The following is a 19,577-nucleotide window of genomic DNA, read 5'->3' as shown; positions in this document are numbered from 1 at the left end:
TTTGATGGCCCCAAGGTTCTTGGACCAACTGAGTTCAATCAGTTGCATGGACTATCATATGAGCAATAAAAAAAGAAAAAAGCTATGTGCATATGCAAAGTCTTTCATCTGCTAAGAGAGAACTGTGGGTATATACAACATATCTCTTAGAATATCTCTCTTCTATCATGCAAACTTGATTTCTCAGTTGTACCCACCATATAACTTAACAAATGTAAATATAGCCTATTTTTTACTCAGATATTCAGAAAATCTTTGAACATTGTTTGATTCCCTAATTTGGATTTTACGTTTAATTTTTGCTTTTAAATGCACAGTCTTAGTATAGCCACGATGTATGTACGTGTTCCTTCAATAATGACTGGGTATCTTGTCCAAGCAAGATCTGTTTCCAAAGAATATTGCTTCTGTTGTAATGCTTTGATGTGCTGGATTACAATGTGTCTAGTATTTTCTGACTATTCTGACAGCAAAAATATAATGCACTTACATGTGCCAGAATTGAATGTTTACTATTAAAGATGCTCTCATGTTGCTCAATTAGAAGTTTTCAACACAGTCAAGTCCCTGTAGAAAGCAATGATAAAAGTCTATTGATATGTGTTGGTGCAGATGTATGTCTTTTAGAGCTCTGTTTCTAGAATAGCAATATGGGAAATAGTTCAGATGGGGAAAAAAATGAAAACAAACTTTTTGCTTCTTCTGAAGAAATCTTGTTTATTTGCCAGATCTTTTAAAAAAATTCAGCCTTATCCTTTATTATTCTTCATGAGTTTCTTTGCACTCATCTAGCACTTCTAGTGTAGTGATCAGTTAGGTGCAAGGAATACATTGCCTTTCTAGCTTGGCTGCTGTTAGTAACTTTGGCCAAGCCATTACACCTTGCTGGGCAGGTGGCAATGAAAGCATGAAGCACTGTGCCAGATGGTCCTTGATCTTCTAATAGTCTATTCACATTTCATTTATTCTATATACAGCAAATAGCAATAATGTTTAATTTGGAGATGCCCATGGAAAACAAGAGGTGACGTTTTATTGTGATTTTTGTTATTTACTGTTCCATTAGTGTTTTCTTTGCATGTATTCAGTGTGCTGTTGTTTCAAAAGGCGTTTCTGAGCTCTGAACTGAGGAGCTTCCGTTCCATTCTGATAGATATCTGGTTTCTATCAGAGATGGAACGGGGATAACATTTAGCGAATACTGTAGTGAATTTCATAGAGCCCAGATGCCGCTCCTGTTGACAGCTGTTTCAGTCTACGTGCTTTCAAAAGCATTAAGAAAATAACGGGCAGAGATTCTGTTTGTCTTGCTTCAAGGACGTAGATACGTCAAGGACATGCATACGCTTGCTGACAGCAACCCCTTTCACGTCCGAGTGCTCCAGCACCAGTATTTCGTATGAACTGAAATGACTGTACTGTAAAGGTACTGTAAAGACACAGAGCTGTACTCAGTACCACCGCATAGATGGCTTCATCCTGACTGAGCAATGTAATATGATTCCAGGGATGGAGCTGCAATGTGTTGTTGTCTCAGTACTTAGAGAGAAACTCATTAACGTCATCTCCATTATTATGGCTAAGGGAACTGTTCAAGCTCTTCACGACAAAATTTGGTCTTTGCAAAAGTTTGTACTGGGACTTGCTCAGTATCTCTTTATGTTGAAACAGATGTCTAAGCTGTAGTTTCAGAAGGCACAGGGACAAAGCCTACATTTATGTAATGGCTTTTGGCAGCTCTGAAGGAGTTGTTGGTAGTGTACTCTGAATAAACAGCATTTTTAAGAATCACTTTAATATATGTATATATATTTTAATTCTTGGTATTATTCTGCTCTAGCTAAAAATGGTTGGGGGCTGGGTTCCTCTACGGGAAGCAGGACGCATCTTTTTTTTTTTTTTTTTTTTTGGTTAGGACCATGCAGAAAAATGCAAATTTCTTGATTCAAAAGCAGCAGAAGCTACGCCTGCAGCAGGCAGCTGCTGGGGTCCCTGCAGCGATGGTGCTCCCCTGCCACGGGGCTGGACCCTCTCCCAGCACACCAGGTTGGGGGCATCACGCTGCCCGCTGTGGCTACGGCTCTCGGAGAAGTTCTGCTGCGTTTGTGCAGCATGGGACCAATCTCTGGGTAAAGGCGGAGACCTGGAGGTGACGGATTGGGAACCTACTGGAGACAGGAAACCTGCATGCAGCACAGGCGGAGCTGGGGTACTTGTGGGTGGACATTACCCACGTCATCCAAGGTGCAAGTGACCCAAAGCGGAAAGCTGTGTCCAAAAGCACCCAAGTGCGTTTAAAAGCTAACACAGAAGGCTGCCTCTAAAGGGAGATCAGAGACTACAGAGCTTATTTTTCTGGTGGTATTGATAGAACCAAATGGTACATTTTAATCTTTATCTTTTAGTGTATCTTTGTTTTATTTGTATTTTAACATATGCCTTTACAAATTCATATATCAGTCAGTTGTAATCTTATCATTCAAAACATAAATTAACGTAAATCTGACATGATTTTACCACTAAAAATTAGAATGAGTTGTCGTTTTTGAGACAGCCACATAACAGGAGAATATTTTGACACTGATGGGTCAGCCTTTTCTCTTAGGGAAAATGGTTTTACCAGAAAATTCAGGCCGAGCCCTATGCTGGATGCTGTTAACTAATGTCTGTACTGTGCTCCAAACACTTAAAAATGTAAATGTTGTGTGTGTTTTCCTCTGTATGCAAATATGTTTGCAGTTTTTGCAACTCTGGGGAGGTTTATGTGCTATGCAAGCTAGAAGGAGCAACAGGGCTTTTTTCTTTTCTCTAATTGTTTCACAATTCACCACATAATACATGCTGTAAACTCTGTGCACTGAGGGCCTTTAAAAGTTCAAGAGAGAGCTTTTTTTTCCTAATTATTATTATTTTCATTTGTTTTACCCTTCACAGAGCATTATTCAACTCATGTTTCTGCACTCATTTTGTCATGCCTATATCCCGGCAATTGGCTTTCTCTCCTCATTGAGCTCAGTGGGAGTTGGTATAGAAGTTTATTAGTCTGAAAATTAGTCCTGGAAAGATGAAGAGCTGACAGAGTGCTAATATAATGAAACCAGTGTCTGTCACATGAGTGTGATAGCTGTCACTAATCTAGCTCAGTTTTCCCACTACATAGCCCTCACCTTCACGCAGGTGGCAAAACGGTGTAAGGATTCAGAGTCAAGACTGAAGATGTTTCACGTCACAGGGTTGCACCTCACGTCCGAGCTGATCATTGCTTGTTTGTGCCAGCCAGACCCATGGGTCTGAACCCTCTCACCAAATGTGAGCCTACAGCTCTGATTTCTGCCAGTGCAAGTCGAAAGCTCTATTGAAAAGAGAAGATGTGGCCCATCTATTTTTAAAAGTTTCAGGTGCATCTTGTGGACCGTTAGGTCCCACACTGAGGCGTGGGGCTAGAAGTCTCTCACCAGGAAGCTCAGGTGGTGAAAGTCAGGGTTTGCCCTGCATTTTTCTTGATGAGCCAAAGTCTAGTTTAAATGTACAGCTCTTGTACATATCATTCTCAGACTGAAACTACGCTGATTCGGCCTCGTTGCAGCCACGGGGGGCAGAATTTACAGCCTTTCACATAAAGCGCGAACACGCATGACACATGAAGAGTGAAGGCGTCTGTAATGACGCATCCCCGGAGTGTGCACATTTCCTCCCAACTCAAGCAGCACCAGAAGGAAGGTTGAAAACCTCCCAAAAATACAACCAGTCCTACTGCCTAATCACTCTCTGGTCTTTAGAGCCTGTTCCTAGTGATGTGGAAGTGGGATCTAGTTTAAGCATGAGGTGGTGCAGGTGCTGCAGGTAACTAGCAAGCAGAAGGTCCTACGTGCATCAGCACTCTCAGTGGGTGCAGTTGTGAGGATGCCTCGGGTGAACTTGAAAATGGAGTTTTCTGAGTCCTCTTCAGAAATAGAGAACAACCACAGGGAAATAACTCTGTAATACTTAGAAATTCAGCTTGTTTCTACTCCTGGAATAGTGGAGGAATTCCACAGCAAATTATTCCACTTTGGAGCTGTAGGATACATTGATTTCTTTTTATAGAAAACACTTTACTTCTCAAGGGGTTTCTATAGGGGTTATGATGCACAGGACCTTGTGTGATCCAGCAGCAACTCCTGGGAACACGCATCTCCTGTAACAGAACCCCAAAGAATTCACCAGACCCACAGCAGAAAGCTTATGTGCCCTCAGCAGAAGGAAGGCAATAAACAGACATTTCTTCCTATTCTCAAAACTATACATTATTTCATTGATCCATGTCCCACTCCAGACCAATTTGGGAAATAATGCCACCATTATCACCAATGAAAGTATGTTGCAAAATCCCCAGAATAGCTTTTATTTAAAAGGTTACTATCATAAAATTCCAGACTGTGAAATGAAGATGTTGGATTCACATTCAACCCTTCCGTATTCCCCCTTAAAATATATAGATACGTAATCACAAAACATAAAACATGCTGCAATGATACAAATATATTTTTTGATAGGGAACTTACAGTACATTATAAACCATGAAAACAGATTGAGGCACTAGACTGTACATCAGTTCTGTTCTGCGCTTGCTGTGAAGCTGATAGAATCGCTTTCTACGAACAAAAGAATCTTTCTTGTTTAATGAACATAACTTTGCAGGTCATATCAAACAATGTGCTTTGTTGGGAGACGTCACCAGGGTTGCTGTTCCAGGGGAAGCCTTCCATTCAGAACCGCAACACACTTACACAATGTGTATCGCTGCCACAATATGAAAAATAATTATTTTATTGAATGTACAACTCAAATAAAACCCCTCATCAATTATTATTAAATAAATAATCATTCCATACAGTGGTTAGTTTACATTACACTGCATTGGCCATTAGAACAAATGAAGTTTAATAAATAATGCACAGGAACGTCTCATTTACGCCTTCGCTCGTAAATCTGTGCTATGCTCCTTTCAGAGGATCCTGCAAAACACATAACAGAATGAGGCACATCATTGTGAAGCCTTGTGTAAACTGTCATAAGCATAAGCAAATGTCAGAGATACCCAGCCTGCTGGTTCCCCACCTGACAACATCAGCTCATTCAGCCAGGAACAGCAACGGGTTATCCCGACACATGCAGCACCCGAATCCCTCTGCTTGCACGGGCGAATGTAGGGCTTTCTAGACGAGGTCTAGACTATTTGCCCCCTCATCGTGAAGCATGCTGCCTCATCCCTGGAAATTAAGGGATGTTGTTTTCTGTTTTCTAATAGTCTGAGTCGTGACCAAACACGGGGGGGGGGGCGATGGGTGATCTCTGCAGCTATGGGGATTGTGCAGGAAGTGGAGGTTTGTCCCTAAGACCACGGTATCTTCTCGGTGGCTGAAGGTCTGAGCGGTGCTTTCTGCCTCCAGCCTGTGCAGCTCCTTGCAGCAGCCGCTCGCGCCGAGCTTCTTCACCTCCAGTAATTCATTTAACAGATCGGAGCCCGGCCCAAAGATCGATCTGTGGGTCGAGGCTTCCTGCATCGGTATTTCCACCTTCTGCCCTGCATGACCAGCTCTTTGCTGGTTTTAAGCTTTCCCTATACCCAACCTATGCACACAATGATGCCTTTTATTAAAATCTGCAGCAAGTTCTACATGAAACTCAGACTGCTCTCCGGAGGAACTGCAGCCTAAAATAGTCACCAGTAACATGTTTAGCATTTAGCGGCTGCAGGAGTTTTTTCCTTCTTGCTCTTTTAAAACGAGAAGCCTGTAGAGCCTGACCATAGGGTCACCTGCAGCTCATCACTGCTGTCATCGTCATTTGGACCCCAAAGGGAGCGTTGTTTTCAGCTAATTTTGTGGGACTCGGCACTGCATGTTGTAGAGAGCTTGAATTTTGGATCAGGGGAGGTTTTAAATTAAGTAGCTTTCAAATTGCACCAGGCTAACTTGACAATAAAGTGCTTCTTCTCAATATGGACTGATTTTAGTAGCCTTACTGTGTGTCTGATTTTTCTAAATTCTACCTGGAGCATTAATCCAAGCTTGAGAGATGGTCAGTGTCAGATCCCCTTTCACCAAGTAAGGAATTAAGATCCCAGCACTACGACACCTTGGTTTGTTCACATGAAACACAAAATCAGCACAGCACTTACACCCAACAGCATAAACTTTAACACAGTGTCTCCCCTAATGCCAGGAGACTCGGAGGTTTTCTGAATAACACAAAACTCTTGAAGAAAAAAACCTAGCACATAATAGCATCAAGAAAAGGTGTGACTAATTCCTCTCCAGTTAAATATCTTTTGGGGGGGCAGTAGTAGCTAGGAGGGACAGTAATCCTGGGACAAATTCCTGATCTTGCTTGGTTGCACAGTCCTTGGGGCTATCTTCTCCTCCACAGGAGCAGAAGCAACTTCTTACCATTTTCTTCTCAGGGAATCAGGCAGAAAAGCAGTGAATCCTAGTTTTACCTATCAGGCAGGTATTACAGAGCCTGACAGGGTAAAACTTCATTATTCCCCTCTGTTAGAGATAAATACTTAAACATTAGATAACAGTATTCTAACTATACCCGTGTTTTTGAAATTAGGGCAATCAAATCCTCGCCTTTTTTTAAACATTTTGCTATATCTTACATTCTCATGTGAATATAAATGTAATCCCAACAGAAACCAACCAAATTCATCACTTCCAGGCTATTTACTTTTATGATAGCAGATAAATTTACAGGTATTATGCATTTAATAGCTATTGCCACCACAGATAAAATTGTACGAAATTATTCATGATACATAGTAATTTGCAAAATGATGCAGAGAGCAATATTACTAGTCTGAGCGGGGTTTAATTGAAAATAAAAGTTAGTGACAACCATAATTGCAGAATATAGATCACAGCATGTATCTACATAATATGAAGGTGTCAGCTAGTAATTTAACTTTTATCATTCATTTAACAAAATAGTGAGAATTATTTCAGAGACATGAAACAGGCATTAGGTTTTTTATTTTTTTAATTCCTTTTCTAGGGAATTAACTGACACTTTATGGTTCACTGTGAGCGATCTCCCTCATTACTATCCTATGGCACAGGAAAGCTAGCGCAGCCAGCAGTCTGGAATTACCCTCAGGGGCTGCTCACAGGAAGAAGCGGGATTCTGTCCTAGACAGAGCATTTGGGAAAATAACATGAGCTCACAGTATCCATTTGAAGCTTAAAACACTGTTTATTATTTGTAAGTAAAATTAAGAGCTGTAAGGGACTGGGAATGTTTAACTGTTTGAGCTGAGGAATGAGGTGATGTTAATGGCAGATCTCTGCTCTTTCTGCTTCAAGTTTATTGAACATGATGATCTGCTGAAAAGGTGAGAGTGCACCTTCAGCTGAGGAGATCTGGATAAATCACAAGTTTAAATGAGCACGATGTTTTAAGCTGCCAACTTTGTCCTGACATGCCAGTAACATTTCTGTTTTTTCTTTAATAGCATTTTGCAGACTGGAAGAACATAAATACTAGTGAGGACAGGGAGAGCAGGGAGAGTGCCCTGGGGAATCTTGCCTGATTTCGCCTGCACTTTGGCAGCTCAAACCATGCCTGACCATCACAAGCATTAGAGTGAAGTGAATCCTGAAATATTCTGATTAAGAAAGAATATCCTGGTCCCTTTTCAGAGAACGCTGGGTCTACACCATATAAAGACTGCTTCATCCATCCAGTGAGAGAGAACAAGGAGGCAACAGAATTAAGCAGCTCTATATTACCGCATACCAGACTTAGTAATATACCTACCAGAATTTAAAGATCTTTTGCCCATAAGTCCAACAAAGGAGTCTGTTTTATGCCCTGGAAAAAATATATATTTGGAGGTGTTTTAATACATTTTCAATACGCAGCCTTTTAAGATAATTTGTTCTCATGAGTAAGGAAGACACAGATTCGGAAACTGTTCATCTCACACACTAATTTTTCACACCACTCTCAGACAGGGGAGAGGGTAATCACTGGGCCTAGATTAGATCAAGGCACAGGCCAGTTAGTGAAAATCTCCCCACTGGCTTAAAAAGACAGGTTGTTGCTTAGCCCTAACAGAAAAACAAAAGCCAGTAACTGATTCTTATTCCTCTCCCAGTGCAGCAGATTGACAGCGCAATTCCTATTTACTTCAGCACATGCATAAGACATATGTTGGCATAGCTCGCATCTGCATGATAGACCTATTCCACCTATCAGTGGTTTTTTTTTTGTTTTTTGTTTTTTGTTTTTTTTTTTTTGTTATATGGAAGAAAATCCTCATCACAGGCCAGGCAACAGAGCCCTTATTTGAGAGGAAGCCAATGGGACTCTATGTCTGGACATGACTGAGCTAGACAGTCTGGCTTTTTTTCTGGGATATGTATGAGTTCAAACACTACCATCCTGTCCCGTTATTACTCCTCGAGGCGCTGGTTGTGTAGAGGATAAATTACTCCAAGGTTTGGCCTATAGCACGTATCAGATGTAGTGATAGCTATAGTTTCAGATACAGACCAAAAAGGAGCCACTCTTCTTTTTTCAGGCTGGCTTGAGGCAAATTTAGAAATTTCTCTTTGGAAGGAATTTTGCCTGGCTAATTCATCTACAAAGCAAGACGAATGATTTTCAGACCCCAAAGGTATTAGCTTTACAGCTGAAGCAGTTTAAGAAGGCTACAATTTTTCTTACTTTAGTCAGCAGTTATTTGTCATGAGGTTTAGATGGGACTCTCTTTAACTGTTCTTCAGATAAATAATCCTAGTGATAAAATCTAGTGACCAACAGAAAACATTGGGATACGTATTGATCACTGGGGATAGCCGACAAAATACAAGAAGATCAATTTTTACTTATTAAAAAGTCTTCTAGGTCCTGTCTAAGCATCTTCAGATAATTTCAGAGAATAAGACTGTTTGTCACTGTACACAACAAGCTAATACCACACTGCTGATGGCATCTCCCACGTGGTGTTTTACAGAAACAAAGCAAGACATGCTTATTAATGGTGTGGGATACGCTTGTTTATGTGACAGCACATCATCGATCAGTCCCTGCTGCGACGGGGGTCTGATTCACAGTCAGACATTGCTAAGATCACAGATACAGTATCTCACGTGTCTATCCATGTCAACACTTCTCAGAGATTTGGGAATTCACTATTCTAATTTTCCAGCTCTTGCTGTCTTAATTCTTTCACTCTGAGTCTGGCAGTAAGCCTGTCTTGACTAGCAGAAAGGTTTGCAGAATGCACCCCTAGAGAAATAAGAGCTGCAACATTCGCACATTAATGGGGGTTGAAATCTCAAAGCTTACCAAGGTTCAGATTAGTTACAAGCTTAAGTCTTTACTGCTGGCTACTCTATTCCTTGACAGAATATTTCTCTACCACCTGTGCTGCCAGTCCGCAGCTGAATTCATTCTTATGCTAAAGAATCCACTAAAATATACTGTTCTCCATTTGAATATCTTTTAATTGTTACTTAACATGCTGGGGATTTTTTAAACTTACTTTTGTGAGAGATCTGGCCATATCCTGCGTGGAAGAGGGAAGGAGAGAAAAAGAAAGGAAAGAGTTGTTGAAAAAGGATTGTCATATACATATGCTATTTGTGTGATCCTTTGAAGAATCAAATACAGACACTACGCTATGAGTATTCAATGTAGAGAAAATTAAGCTGATCATTTAGAACTGCATTTCTCCTTGAACAGACTAGAAAGTGTCATTTCAGTTAAAAACACACAGTTTAGATCTGTTTAGATCCAGGTTACTCTGACCGATTTTCAGTTCAGGACACACTTAAAATTAGAAGAGATGGCAATAATTGTACACGGTATTACATGGCAGTAATCATACTGTTTCCACACCCGGTCATTTAGCGGCGTGTTTGCTGGCCCGTGGATATTTTTTGCGGGTATGTATTTACATGCTATAATTAGTGTGCACTTTTAACTTCGCTGTGCAATTTTACTATTGGTTATTTTCCAGCCGATGGGTTTGTCTTGTACGAAAGCGGCGGGAGGGGAGGAGGGTGAAAAAACCCGCGACTTCCGAGGAAGATTCCCCCGGAGCGGCGAGCGACCGGCTCCAGCGCTGGGGTCGCTGGTGGGAAGCGCCCGCCGCCCCCGGCCCGCTCACCGGCATCCCGCTTGCCCATGAGGCCGAAGAACTGCTGGGGCCGCGGTCTCCGGGCGATCCTCTGCAGCAAGTGCTCGAAGGGCAGCGGCAGCTCCTCCTGCGGGCGAGCAGCGGCGCGGCGCTCAGCGCGGCCCCGCGCCGACGGGGCGCCCGCCGGCCCCGCGCCGCGCCGCGCCGCCGCCCCCGCGCTCACCTTGCCCTGCTCGCCCTCGGACCAGTCGGACCAGTAGCTGAGGTCATCGGTGGCGCCGATCTCCTCGGCCAGCCCCTGCGCCGAGGCGAGGAGGAGCACGGCGAAAGCCAGCGGGAGTCTCATCGCCGCCTCGACGTCCTGCGGGCGGGCTGCGGCCACCTGCGGTGGGAGCGGGGCGTGGGGGGACACCGCCGTCGGGGGACAGGCCCCGTGCACCCACCCGCCGGTACGTGCGCACCTGGATGTACGCACCCTCGCACGTACAGGTATGCACACGCGTCTAGTCACACACACACCCCCTCCGCACCGACAGACACAGATATACACACCCGCGCACATACCTGTATACATAGACGTCTAGCCATATGCACAGCCCCCATATGCATACAGACACATATAGATGCATGCAGCCCCCTTCACCCCTATGGATCCATACGCACCTCGATATGCACACCTTCACACATACTGCTCCCTGCCCATCCAGCTGTGCGCACACATGCAGGTTGCCCCCCTCCCCACACGTACTCATCTAGTTACACACACTGCACGTACAGCTGGACACGTATGGAGTGTGCACGCACCTACATGTGGGTACCTCTCTCCACATACGTACAGCTACACACGTGTCTAGATATTCGCACACCCTCACGCAGCCAGACACACACGCGCATCTAGACAGGCGCACACAGAGACACGCACAAAAGCACCCTCGCACAGAGACAGGCGCACGTCCGGAGACCCAGACCCCCCGCGGCACCCCCGACACGCACCCGCAGAGCTCCCCACGGAGACACGCGCGCCGCGGCGCGGGCACACGCACCTGCTGCGGCGGGCGGCGCGGGCGCTGCTCTCCGTGCGCATTGGCCGTCGGCGGGCGAGCGCCCCGCTTTATACACCGCGGGACGGGGAGGGCCGAGGCAGCCTCATTTGCCTAAACGCAATTACCCCCGGTTTTATGGTGGCGGCCACGTGACGGCGCCCGCCCCGGCGGGCAGCCCCCGCCCGCCAGCCCCCGGCTCGCCCCCGCCCCGCCGCCGCCGCCGCCGCCGCCGCCGCCGCGGCCGCGGGGGGAGGCGCTGCCCGCGCGCGGAGAGCCGCCCGGGCAGCGCGGTGCGCGCAGGCGGTGCGCGCCGCCCCTGCCTCCGCGCCGGCCGGTTTGCGCTTAAGCAAGCCTGCTCCCCGCGCTGTTCGCCCCTGGAGCCGGCGCTGGCCCCCGCTCGCGGGGGGAGCGCAGCGTGGCACCAGCGGTGAGCGCTGCGGGCCGGGGCGCTACGCCGAGGGGAACCTGGCCCGGCCGGAGCGGCGCCTGCGAGCGTGCGAGGGCGGGAGGCCGAACGCTTCGGGCCCGGCGTGCGTCCCCGCGACACGCAGCGCGGCGGCGAGCATGGCGCCAGGCGCTGTGATGGGGCAAGTGCCTATGTTGGAAATGAGCCAGTCTCTCCAGCAGTGCTTCCCTACCGTTCTCCTTTCCCTGCGACAGCTTTGCGTTACTGCTGGCAGCTCAGATAACTGCCTCGGCTCATTTTCGTTTCACAGTCGGTCCATCTTACTTGTCTGAGGTTACTTGTGGCTTCACAGTTAACCTTGGTGGTCCTGCAGCACCGGTGCTGCCAGAGTGCGCAGTCCTACTGCCCAGGTAAGGCACTTGGTGCAGAGTTTGGCGGGAGATACTAGATTTCTTCTGAGAAGGAAGAGATTCCTCAGGAGCTGGAATCAGCTCCCTGGCTCTATCACTCTGCTTGCTCCAGGATGCAACCATTAAGGTGGCCTTGCTGGCAATGGTATCCCTCCACTACAAGGCTCTACATTGGCATGTGCCTGCTGATCCTATAGGACCGAGCGCTTCTTTGCCAGCTAAAGGCGCTGTTAATTCCAGGCCTCCTGGAATTAAGCGCAAATGCATCTCAGCCCCCAAAGCGTATCAGTGTATTCCCCAAAGACCAGCCAGACATGAAACTCTTCCAGGCACTTGGGAACGGTTCACACTTTCTGCTTCAGGACTAAACGTAAGTGAGAAAGGTTGTGGCCCAATCCTTTGCGGATCCCTCTGAAGTCAACAGAAGCTCCCTGAGAGGGTTGTTGGAAAAAAAATAATTAATTTGGAGGAGGCTGCCGAGGGATTCCACGCAGCCTGAACACCTCGCTTAGGCACCTCTGCTTGCATTCCCAGGGTGGGCGGTTTGACCTCCTCATTGCGCCGGTCAACAAGCTGGCGGAAGTGATGATGCTGGGGCACCCAAACCATCGCCTTTTCATGCTGTAGCTTTGCAGCATTCCCTGTGATGTGTGAACTTTGGAGACTCTTGAAGGAAAATTTGTTTTCTTGTGTTCTTTTATTACGCCATTTCTATTTACTGTAATGACAACAGATCAAAAGGTCAGATATATCAAACTGGCCATGTCAGTTGTAGGCGTGTCAATGAAACTCATGATTTACAGAAATACTGAGAACACCCAGCTTCCTCTGAAGTCAATTCTATCATCCAGGAGTCTAGGCTATGACAAGTATGGTAAATTTGCACTGAAAAGTCCTGTCTGGTCAGTAATTCAGCATTTTATCAAAATGGCTGTAATCAGAGCTTGACCTATGAAATTACAGAGGTTTTCTTTTTTAAGAGAGAGCAAGAGATGGAAAATTAAAAGGCATGTGTTCCAGTCCTTTTTTATCTTTAACAAGACTGAAAGGACTTTAATGAATTCAAGCACTTTATCTCAGACTTATCTAATAGTTTGGGTGGGAGTGAAAAAGTGACTAATAGGGCAAGCTCATTTTTCTTTCTCAGTTTCTAAAATAAATTGACTGCTTAATCTTTCTTTCACCTGCAGTACCAGGACATTATGCTGTGGACTTTTCAGGAATTGAGCAGCTTTCATAGCTAAGTACAACACTGGTTCCTAGGAAGACTTTGAGTCCATCTTTCACATGGAGAGGAGGTAGCAGGCTTGGGCAAGGGCACTGTGCCTTGACCTGGAAGCAGGCGAATCTTCTTCCTTTGTGCTGCCTGATTCCTGTCCCACGGAGGCTTCGGAGTATGGTAAAATGCTATCTATATCTGCAAAAAGCCCTCGCTTTTGCCGAAAACTGTCTCTGCCTCACATAGATAAGTAAATGACTTTTCAAGACATTAGTGGTTTTGTGTCTGGGAGTTACTTTGCGAATAGGTATATGAGAGAGTGTGTGGGCAACAGTGAAGATTCCCAGTTCAAGAACCAGGAGTTCATTAGATCCAAGGTGAGCTACAGTGCGATTAAATATTTCCTGTGGGAGTGACAGAGAAAGAAAGTTTTGGAGTTACTACCCAGGCATTTCCCTAATCAAGTTAAGAACAGGATTAAAGGCACTTGCTTGAATCCCAGCTCTAATGGAAAACTGTCTGGGAAGCAATTGCCTATGAAACATGCCTCAGAGAATTGCTTTTCAGATGCATTTAAGATGATACATCCTGTGTGATGGTCCTTGTGAAAAGTTTATTTGAATTTTATGATGATGTTTTGGTTTCCAGTAGAAAGTCTAATAGTTTAATGATAAGACACAGAGGCAGCTACACAATTATCAAGTGATTCTTATATCATCAACAAACAGCTAATATACCATGGGAAAATAGCAAATTAAAATATGACCATGTAAGATTTTGAGAAGGATGCAAATCTAAATTATTCAAGTATATAAAATTTCAAAGCACTGCGGATAAAATGAATGCATCTAGCATTATTCTTCAATAGCTCTATGCTGGATAATTAAATCTAAAACCTAATTGCCATATATATTGAGATGTCTTTTTATCCCTTCACCTGGGTAATGGTATCCCAGAATAATTATTTTATATAGCTTCCAAAATTAGAGACGAGATGCAGTCCAAGTAAGGACATCTGTGAAAAGACCACAATTCAACTCTGATTTCTACCCTGACAAGAACACTGGGAGTCTTCTTATCAGAAGATGCAACTTTGTAATCATTGGAAGGAGAGACCATGATTGATGACCTCTTAACTTTCATATAGATGTGTGTCTCCAGGGTAAACAGAATGATTTTGATCACAGATGAGGAGTCTTTGTACCATGGTGATTGATGTTGACATTGTAAGATTATTTATTGGCAAAGCATCCAAGTGGCATTAGGAAAATTAACAGAACTCACAACAGCAGTTTGATTTTCTAAGTAAGGGTGGCCAGGTTACTGAATTACTCTTTCGCCTGTATTTCACATTTTATATTACCAGATTTGTCAGCTTTAATTTCTTCCTTTAACATTTCCAGAGCACATGCCTGTACATATTAAATTGTGTAAAGCATATGTGGTAACTATGGCTCTGCCTGTGTATCTATTTATCTATCAACAGAAGTGAGAGATTACCTTTATACTTGTGAAATCAGACTTTACAGGGTCAATTATATTGCTTGCAGTCACAGAGAGGCAACAACCTCAGTGATGAGATCTGCTTGCCACAGGAATGCCCTTTTCAGGGCAGGTACAGTTGGAAGAAAGCTGATCTTGTGCTTATTGGTCATTGATTCTAATTTTGAAAAGAAAGGGCAATGCTCTTCCCCACTCCTGTTCCCTGGCATCTTTTATGCTCCCATCGCTGTTCTCCATCCTGCCATGCTGCTCATATCACTTGCACCTGACCTGGACGAAGTATCGTTAACCCTGATGCAAGGCCCATTTTTATCCAACGAGGTTAGGCATTCAGTTTGTTGGTGGGTCAAGCTGAAATGAAAATAATTTGCAGGGTGTTAAGATACTGAATGTAAACATTGAAGTTAAAGCTCTCTTCCTAGACTAGCAGCTCTAGAGGCAACCAGCCGAGAGAGGAGTAAATGCAGCCCTGCAGAGCTCCTTAGGGGAGAGAGAATGCATGTCTTTGAGGAGAAAAACATTTACCCTAAACTATTTGGCTATCTCAGAGAGAGAGCAAAGCCATCCCAAAGCACTTTTATGCATGCCAGAGGCAAGGGGAGCGGATGAGGAGAAGCAGGGAAGGTGGCTCTGGCTGGCCAGGGGTGCCTGTCCTCTTCTCAGGGGCTGAGGATCTGCCATAGGCATTTGTAGGTTGATATTTATTCAGCCAGAAGAAAATCAAGAAGATCTGGACATGCAGCCACTTGGAGATGCCTTGTCATAACTCACCAAACAGTTTTGATAAGAAACACGGAAGATACAGTACTTGCTGATTTTTAGTCACAAAGCCAACAGTGAATGACATTCTTACAACACATTTTGATATCAAATTCTGCAGGGTAGTCTCATCATGGAGATGGTGTCTATCTCTTTAAACCATCAATCTAGTTTTCCCACATTTGTTACCCACAGACCGAAAGGCCAGGGGCAGCCACCAAGTGTGGCACAGAATATTCTCAGAAGCTCAAACAGGCTGTGAGCATCACTGGTCTGAGCTCAACCAGAAAAACTAAAACGTGAAGTCTACTCGCAATGCAAAGGGCTCAGAGCAGCCAACGAGCAGACACTTCAGATTAACTAAGTTCATCACTCTTGGAAGAGAACTGCTGACATCGCTTTGTTCTGATGAAGCAGAGACCCTGTTTGTCTCTTGAATACTTATTAGATTACAAATATATTTATAAATCAGTTGATTTGATTCAGACTGAACTTTCTGAGTCTGGAACTCTCACTCTTCATTTTTATGCTTCAGTTGTCTAAGCTTGTTTGAAAACTACAGTGATGTGGAAGGATAACGGGAAGGCTGAAACTTACTTTATCGACAGCTGAAGGCAAAAAGCTGATTTTTTATCTAGTCCTGCCATATCTTCAGTAAAACTTTTCTGTAGGAAGGACAATCTTTTCTTAGAAAGCCCTCAAAGATTAGGCTTACTGAATTTTGTGGATGGGTCATCAAAGCCAGTCGCTTAGCCTGCTCTCAATACCTGAGAGATTATCCACCGTATCCTGCTACCAGCATCTGCCGTGCTCAGGACTGCTGCCGGCTGGCTCAGGTCATGGAGATAGTGGTGTGGAGGAGGACAGTGGGGAGGAGAGTTGGCCAGCCTTGATCTCACCGCACAACAAACACAGTAGCTGTTCTTGGTCATCTGGGAAACCACTAGCTGTTTCACTCACTTTTTTCCCTCCTTTTTTATCCTTCTGAAGTGTGCCACAGCAATGCTGGTTTCCTTGGCACAGGGCTGGGTAGCCTTGCCTCCCTCCACACTTCCAGACCTTCTCTGACGGAGAGCAGAAGGGTTGTTTTGCATGGGGGCCTTCTGCTGATCGCTTACAACTTTCAGGTGTTCACTGCAGCAGGAGAAAGGGCTTAATGCTTCCCATGTATGACACGATCTATGATTTGTTGAAATAGATTCTTAATTTGAGATCAAAAACTTGGGAATTATCCTCTATTTTACTCTGTTTTAGAAACTAGATAACTTCTGTGGCTATATCTTCACTGAATATTAATATTTTTCACAGTACTACAGCACATTTAAAAAACAGTTTCAGAAATCTGCAGGGTAAAAGGCTGATAAAAGGTAGTTTCAGCAAAAAATTAACTAAATTCTAATCTTACTACAACTACCAGTTTTTCCTAGTTATGTTAAACAGCTTTTATAAATCCATAATAACACTATTTTGTTTCTTTTCTGTATTTGTTGCTTCTCACTCCATCTCTCTTCTTTCTCACAAAGCAGAAAGAAAAATGAAGAAAAGAGTGAGGACAGTATTTCATGCTGCTTTGATAATCACTTGATGTGAAATATCTATGCCATGTATTGCTGTCGTATCTTCCAATTTTGAATTTATATTTTTTAAAAAACTCTCAAGTTCTAAAATCACGTCAGTGACAAGTTCATTTTTAAGTAGGCCACTTCTTGCCAAATCATTTAGCTGGAAAGATTAAAAAAATGTGTAAAATGGATTTATGGGGATCCATTATTGTACAGAAGTTTTTAAAAGTAACTGCCTATACAAAGAAGGGCTATTTGTGCTGGAATTCAAAAGTGTGTCCTGAGGAAAAAGGTGACAGAGTTGCTGGTGGATTCTATGGAAACCTGCGAATTTTTCATCAGGTTACATATGAGGGTATTTTGTCTGTTTTGTTTCATTATCTTGCTGTGATTCTTTCTCACTCACTCCGTGCCGACTTCTGAGCAATTTTAAAACCTTGCTGCGTCGGATGCAAACCTTCTGGAGGGCCGGGAGCCCACACTTCACCCGCAGCAGGAAGCGGAGAGGGGCTGCCGCACAGTAAGTCTTGGGGACCACCTCCATGCCCACGGAAATCAAAGATGCCTTCGCTCCACCTGCAGCCCGCACTGTCTGATGCAAAGTCCCAGGTATGATGAGATTTATATTATTTGAATCCGTTTCCCCTAGAATTCTTTATGAACTATGCGATGCAAGACTGGACAGTGTTTGCGAAGGACTGCAGAAAAGGAGCAGGAGGATCTCATAACATGACAGGCTAAGGAGGAGGACTCACATATAATGGTAGCAAGACACGGTAGTGTGTCTCATGCCTTGTGGTCCTGCCAGCACAGGGAGTTCGTCATCAAGAGCCTTTCTGACATTGAAGTTGCTTACACATGACCATCCTGGGGGACAAGAGGGGAGAAAAAAGTTAAATCCAGCTCCCTAGGAGGATCATTTCAGACTCTGCACTGTTTCTCTATGGAGTAAACAAACCTTTTGTAACAGCTGAAGAACCAGTAAGATGTGGTCTGTGTGGCAGAAAGCACCAAGTGCTCTGTAGAGGAGCTATCACAAGACCGACCTCCTGCAGTGCGATGCAATGCTCAGGAGTCATTCTGCTTGCCCTGGCCCACTGCTGGAGGAGCTTTTCCAAGACGCAGTTCCTCCCAACCCAAATTTTGAATGCTTCAGCCAAACATAAGATGACAAGGGAAATGTGTTTTTTCGGGGGTTGGAAAAAATCCCTGGATGGTCCCTTCTGATCAAAAACTGGAATAACTCTGTTGCTCTTTTCTTTAAGAGCCTTATCCTTCCTTTCCATACATTCACACCACACCCGTTATAAGGACTTTGTTCAGGGATTCCCTCCTTGTTCACTGGGGAATGCAACATTTGCCTGGAAGTGTCTCTGGGAGAGTCATTTTTGTGTTCATCTGAAATAACATCACTTTACTTGCCAATTACCACCTGATTAACAGTTCAGCCAGTCTTAAAGGGGAAATTATTTCTTTGGTAAGTCTGAAGTAAAAATAAGGAATATCTAAGAAAATAAGATGACAAAATGGAATCTCTTAGGTATATATAAAAGAAAGCATTACTGCATCATCATTTCATTAGAGCCTAAAGTTTTCAGTGCTTAAAGGTTTCATATAGCAGGGCCTGTGTAACTCTGAAGTCCAAGATTTGTTTCTGGTCACAACTCAGACTTGCTCCTGAAGGGGGCTCAGATGTGAGCAGACATCTCTCTTCTTGGTTGCTGCATTAAGAGGTGGGTGTCTTTTAGCTTTATAGCATTGTCCAATTTTTGCAAAATAATCATAATTTAGCAAATCAAGAGATGCATGAAGACTTATTTCATGGTCATTAAGGGTTGACCATGAAGGGCCATATAGTGCCTCAGTGCTGATTCCCTCAAAGACGCGGTGCAGTATGTGTGTTCAGATTTTTTTTTGGTAGTTCGTATTGATTGTCAAAAAGCACCCTAAATGGTTTCCTGGACAGCTAATTCCCAGGATATCCAGAATAATGAATTCATACAGAAATGATGAGCAAGTTTTCAGCTGTGCATGCAGCTGTGCTAACTTTCATGTACCCTGCCAACTTGAAATCCTGCCTGGCTCTCCGCACTCACAGCTGCACGTGTAACTGGGTGCACAGCAGTGCGTATACGTTTTGCACTTTGCAAGCAATGCTGCTCCTCTGCAGTCAAGGAAAAGAGCAAGGAATTTAGTAAAACATAACTCAGGTAGCGTAGTGTTTACCATCAAATGACAGAACTGTACAATGTGTGTTACATGTATTCCATATTACAGAAGTCTTCCTATATTTTCATACAAATTACTACAATTTTTAGGTCTGGTGCTAAATCTGGTGTAGGACTTAGGTATGTAAAAAGCTAAGGACCACAATGTGCAAGTTTTAGGTGCTTATTAAAGAACCTAAATTAAATATTTCTAGGAATAAATGGCAGAATAAGACCCTCAGTCAAGTTAGTAGAGATCTGCATTGTGCTAAATACTGGGTAAGTAATTATTAAATTAATATAAATGAGAGGGGAAGTTCTTAATCTGCAGCTAAATGT

The 19,577-nt window shown here is 44.0% G+C and overlaps 1 protein-coding gene across 2 annotated transcripts; it reads right to left on the bottom strand.

Annotated features, from left to right (window-relative positions):
• Window positions 1-4,947: 4,947 nt before the first annotated feature.
• TAC1 (tachykinin precursor 1) lies at window positions 4,948-10,487 on the bottom strand. 2 transcript variants are annotated; one of them, XM_062567764.1, is made up of 5 exons: window positions 10,353-10,487; window positions 10,160-10,256; window positions 9,533-9,556; window positions 7,801-7,854; window positions 4,948-4,997 (listed from the first exon to the last, which is right to left on the bottom strand). In XM_062567764.1, exons 1-5 carry the CDS (start codon window positions 10,473-10,475, stop codon window positions 4,948-4,950), a joined length of 348 nt encoding a protein of 115 aa, XP_062423748.1. In that variant the 5' UTR covers window positions 10,476-10,487. The 2 variants fall into 2 exon arrangements, with proteins under 2 accessions (XP_062423748.1, XP_062423747.1); XM_062567763.1 differs by lacking the exon at window positions 7,801-7,854 and having other exon boundaries at window positions 10,353-10,475.
• Window positions 10,488-19,577: the final 9,090 nt, after the last annotated feature.

This window comes from Rhea pennata, chromosome 2 (genome assembly GCF_028389875.1).
Source record: "Rhea pennata isolate bPtePen1 chromosome 2, bPtePen1.pri, whole genome shotgun sequence".
In the NCBI taxonomy this organism is placed as follows: domain Eukaryota; kingdom Metazoa; phylum Chordata; class Aves; order Rheiformes; family Rheidae; genus Rhea; species Rhea pennata.
This window is presented reverse-complemented; position numbering and strand designations above follow the sequence as displayed.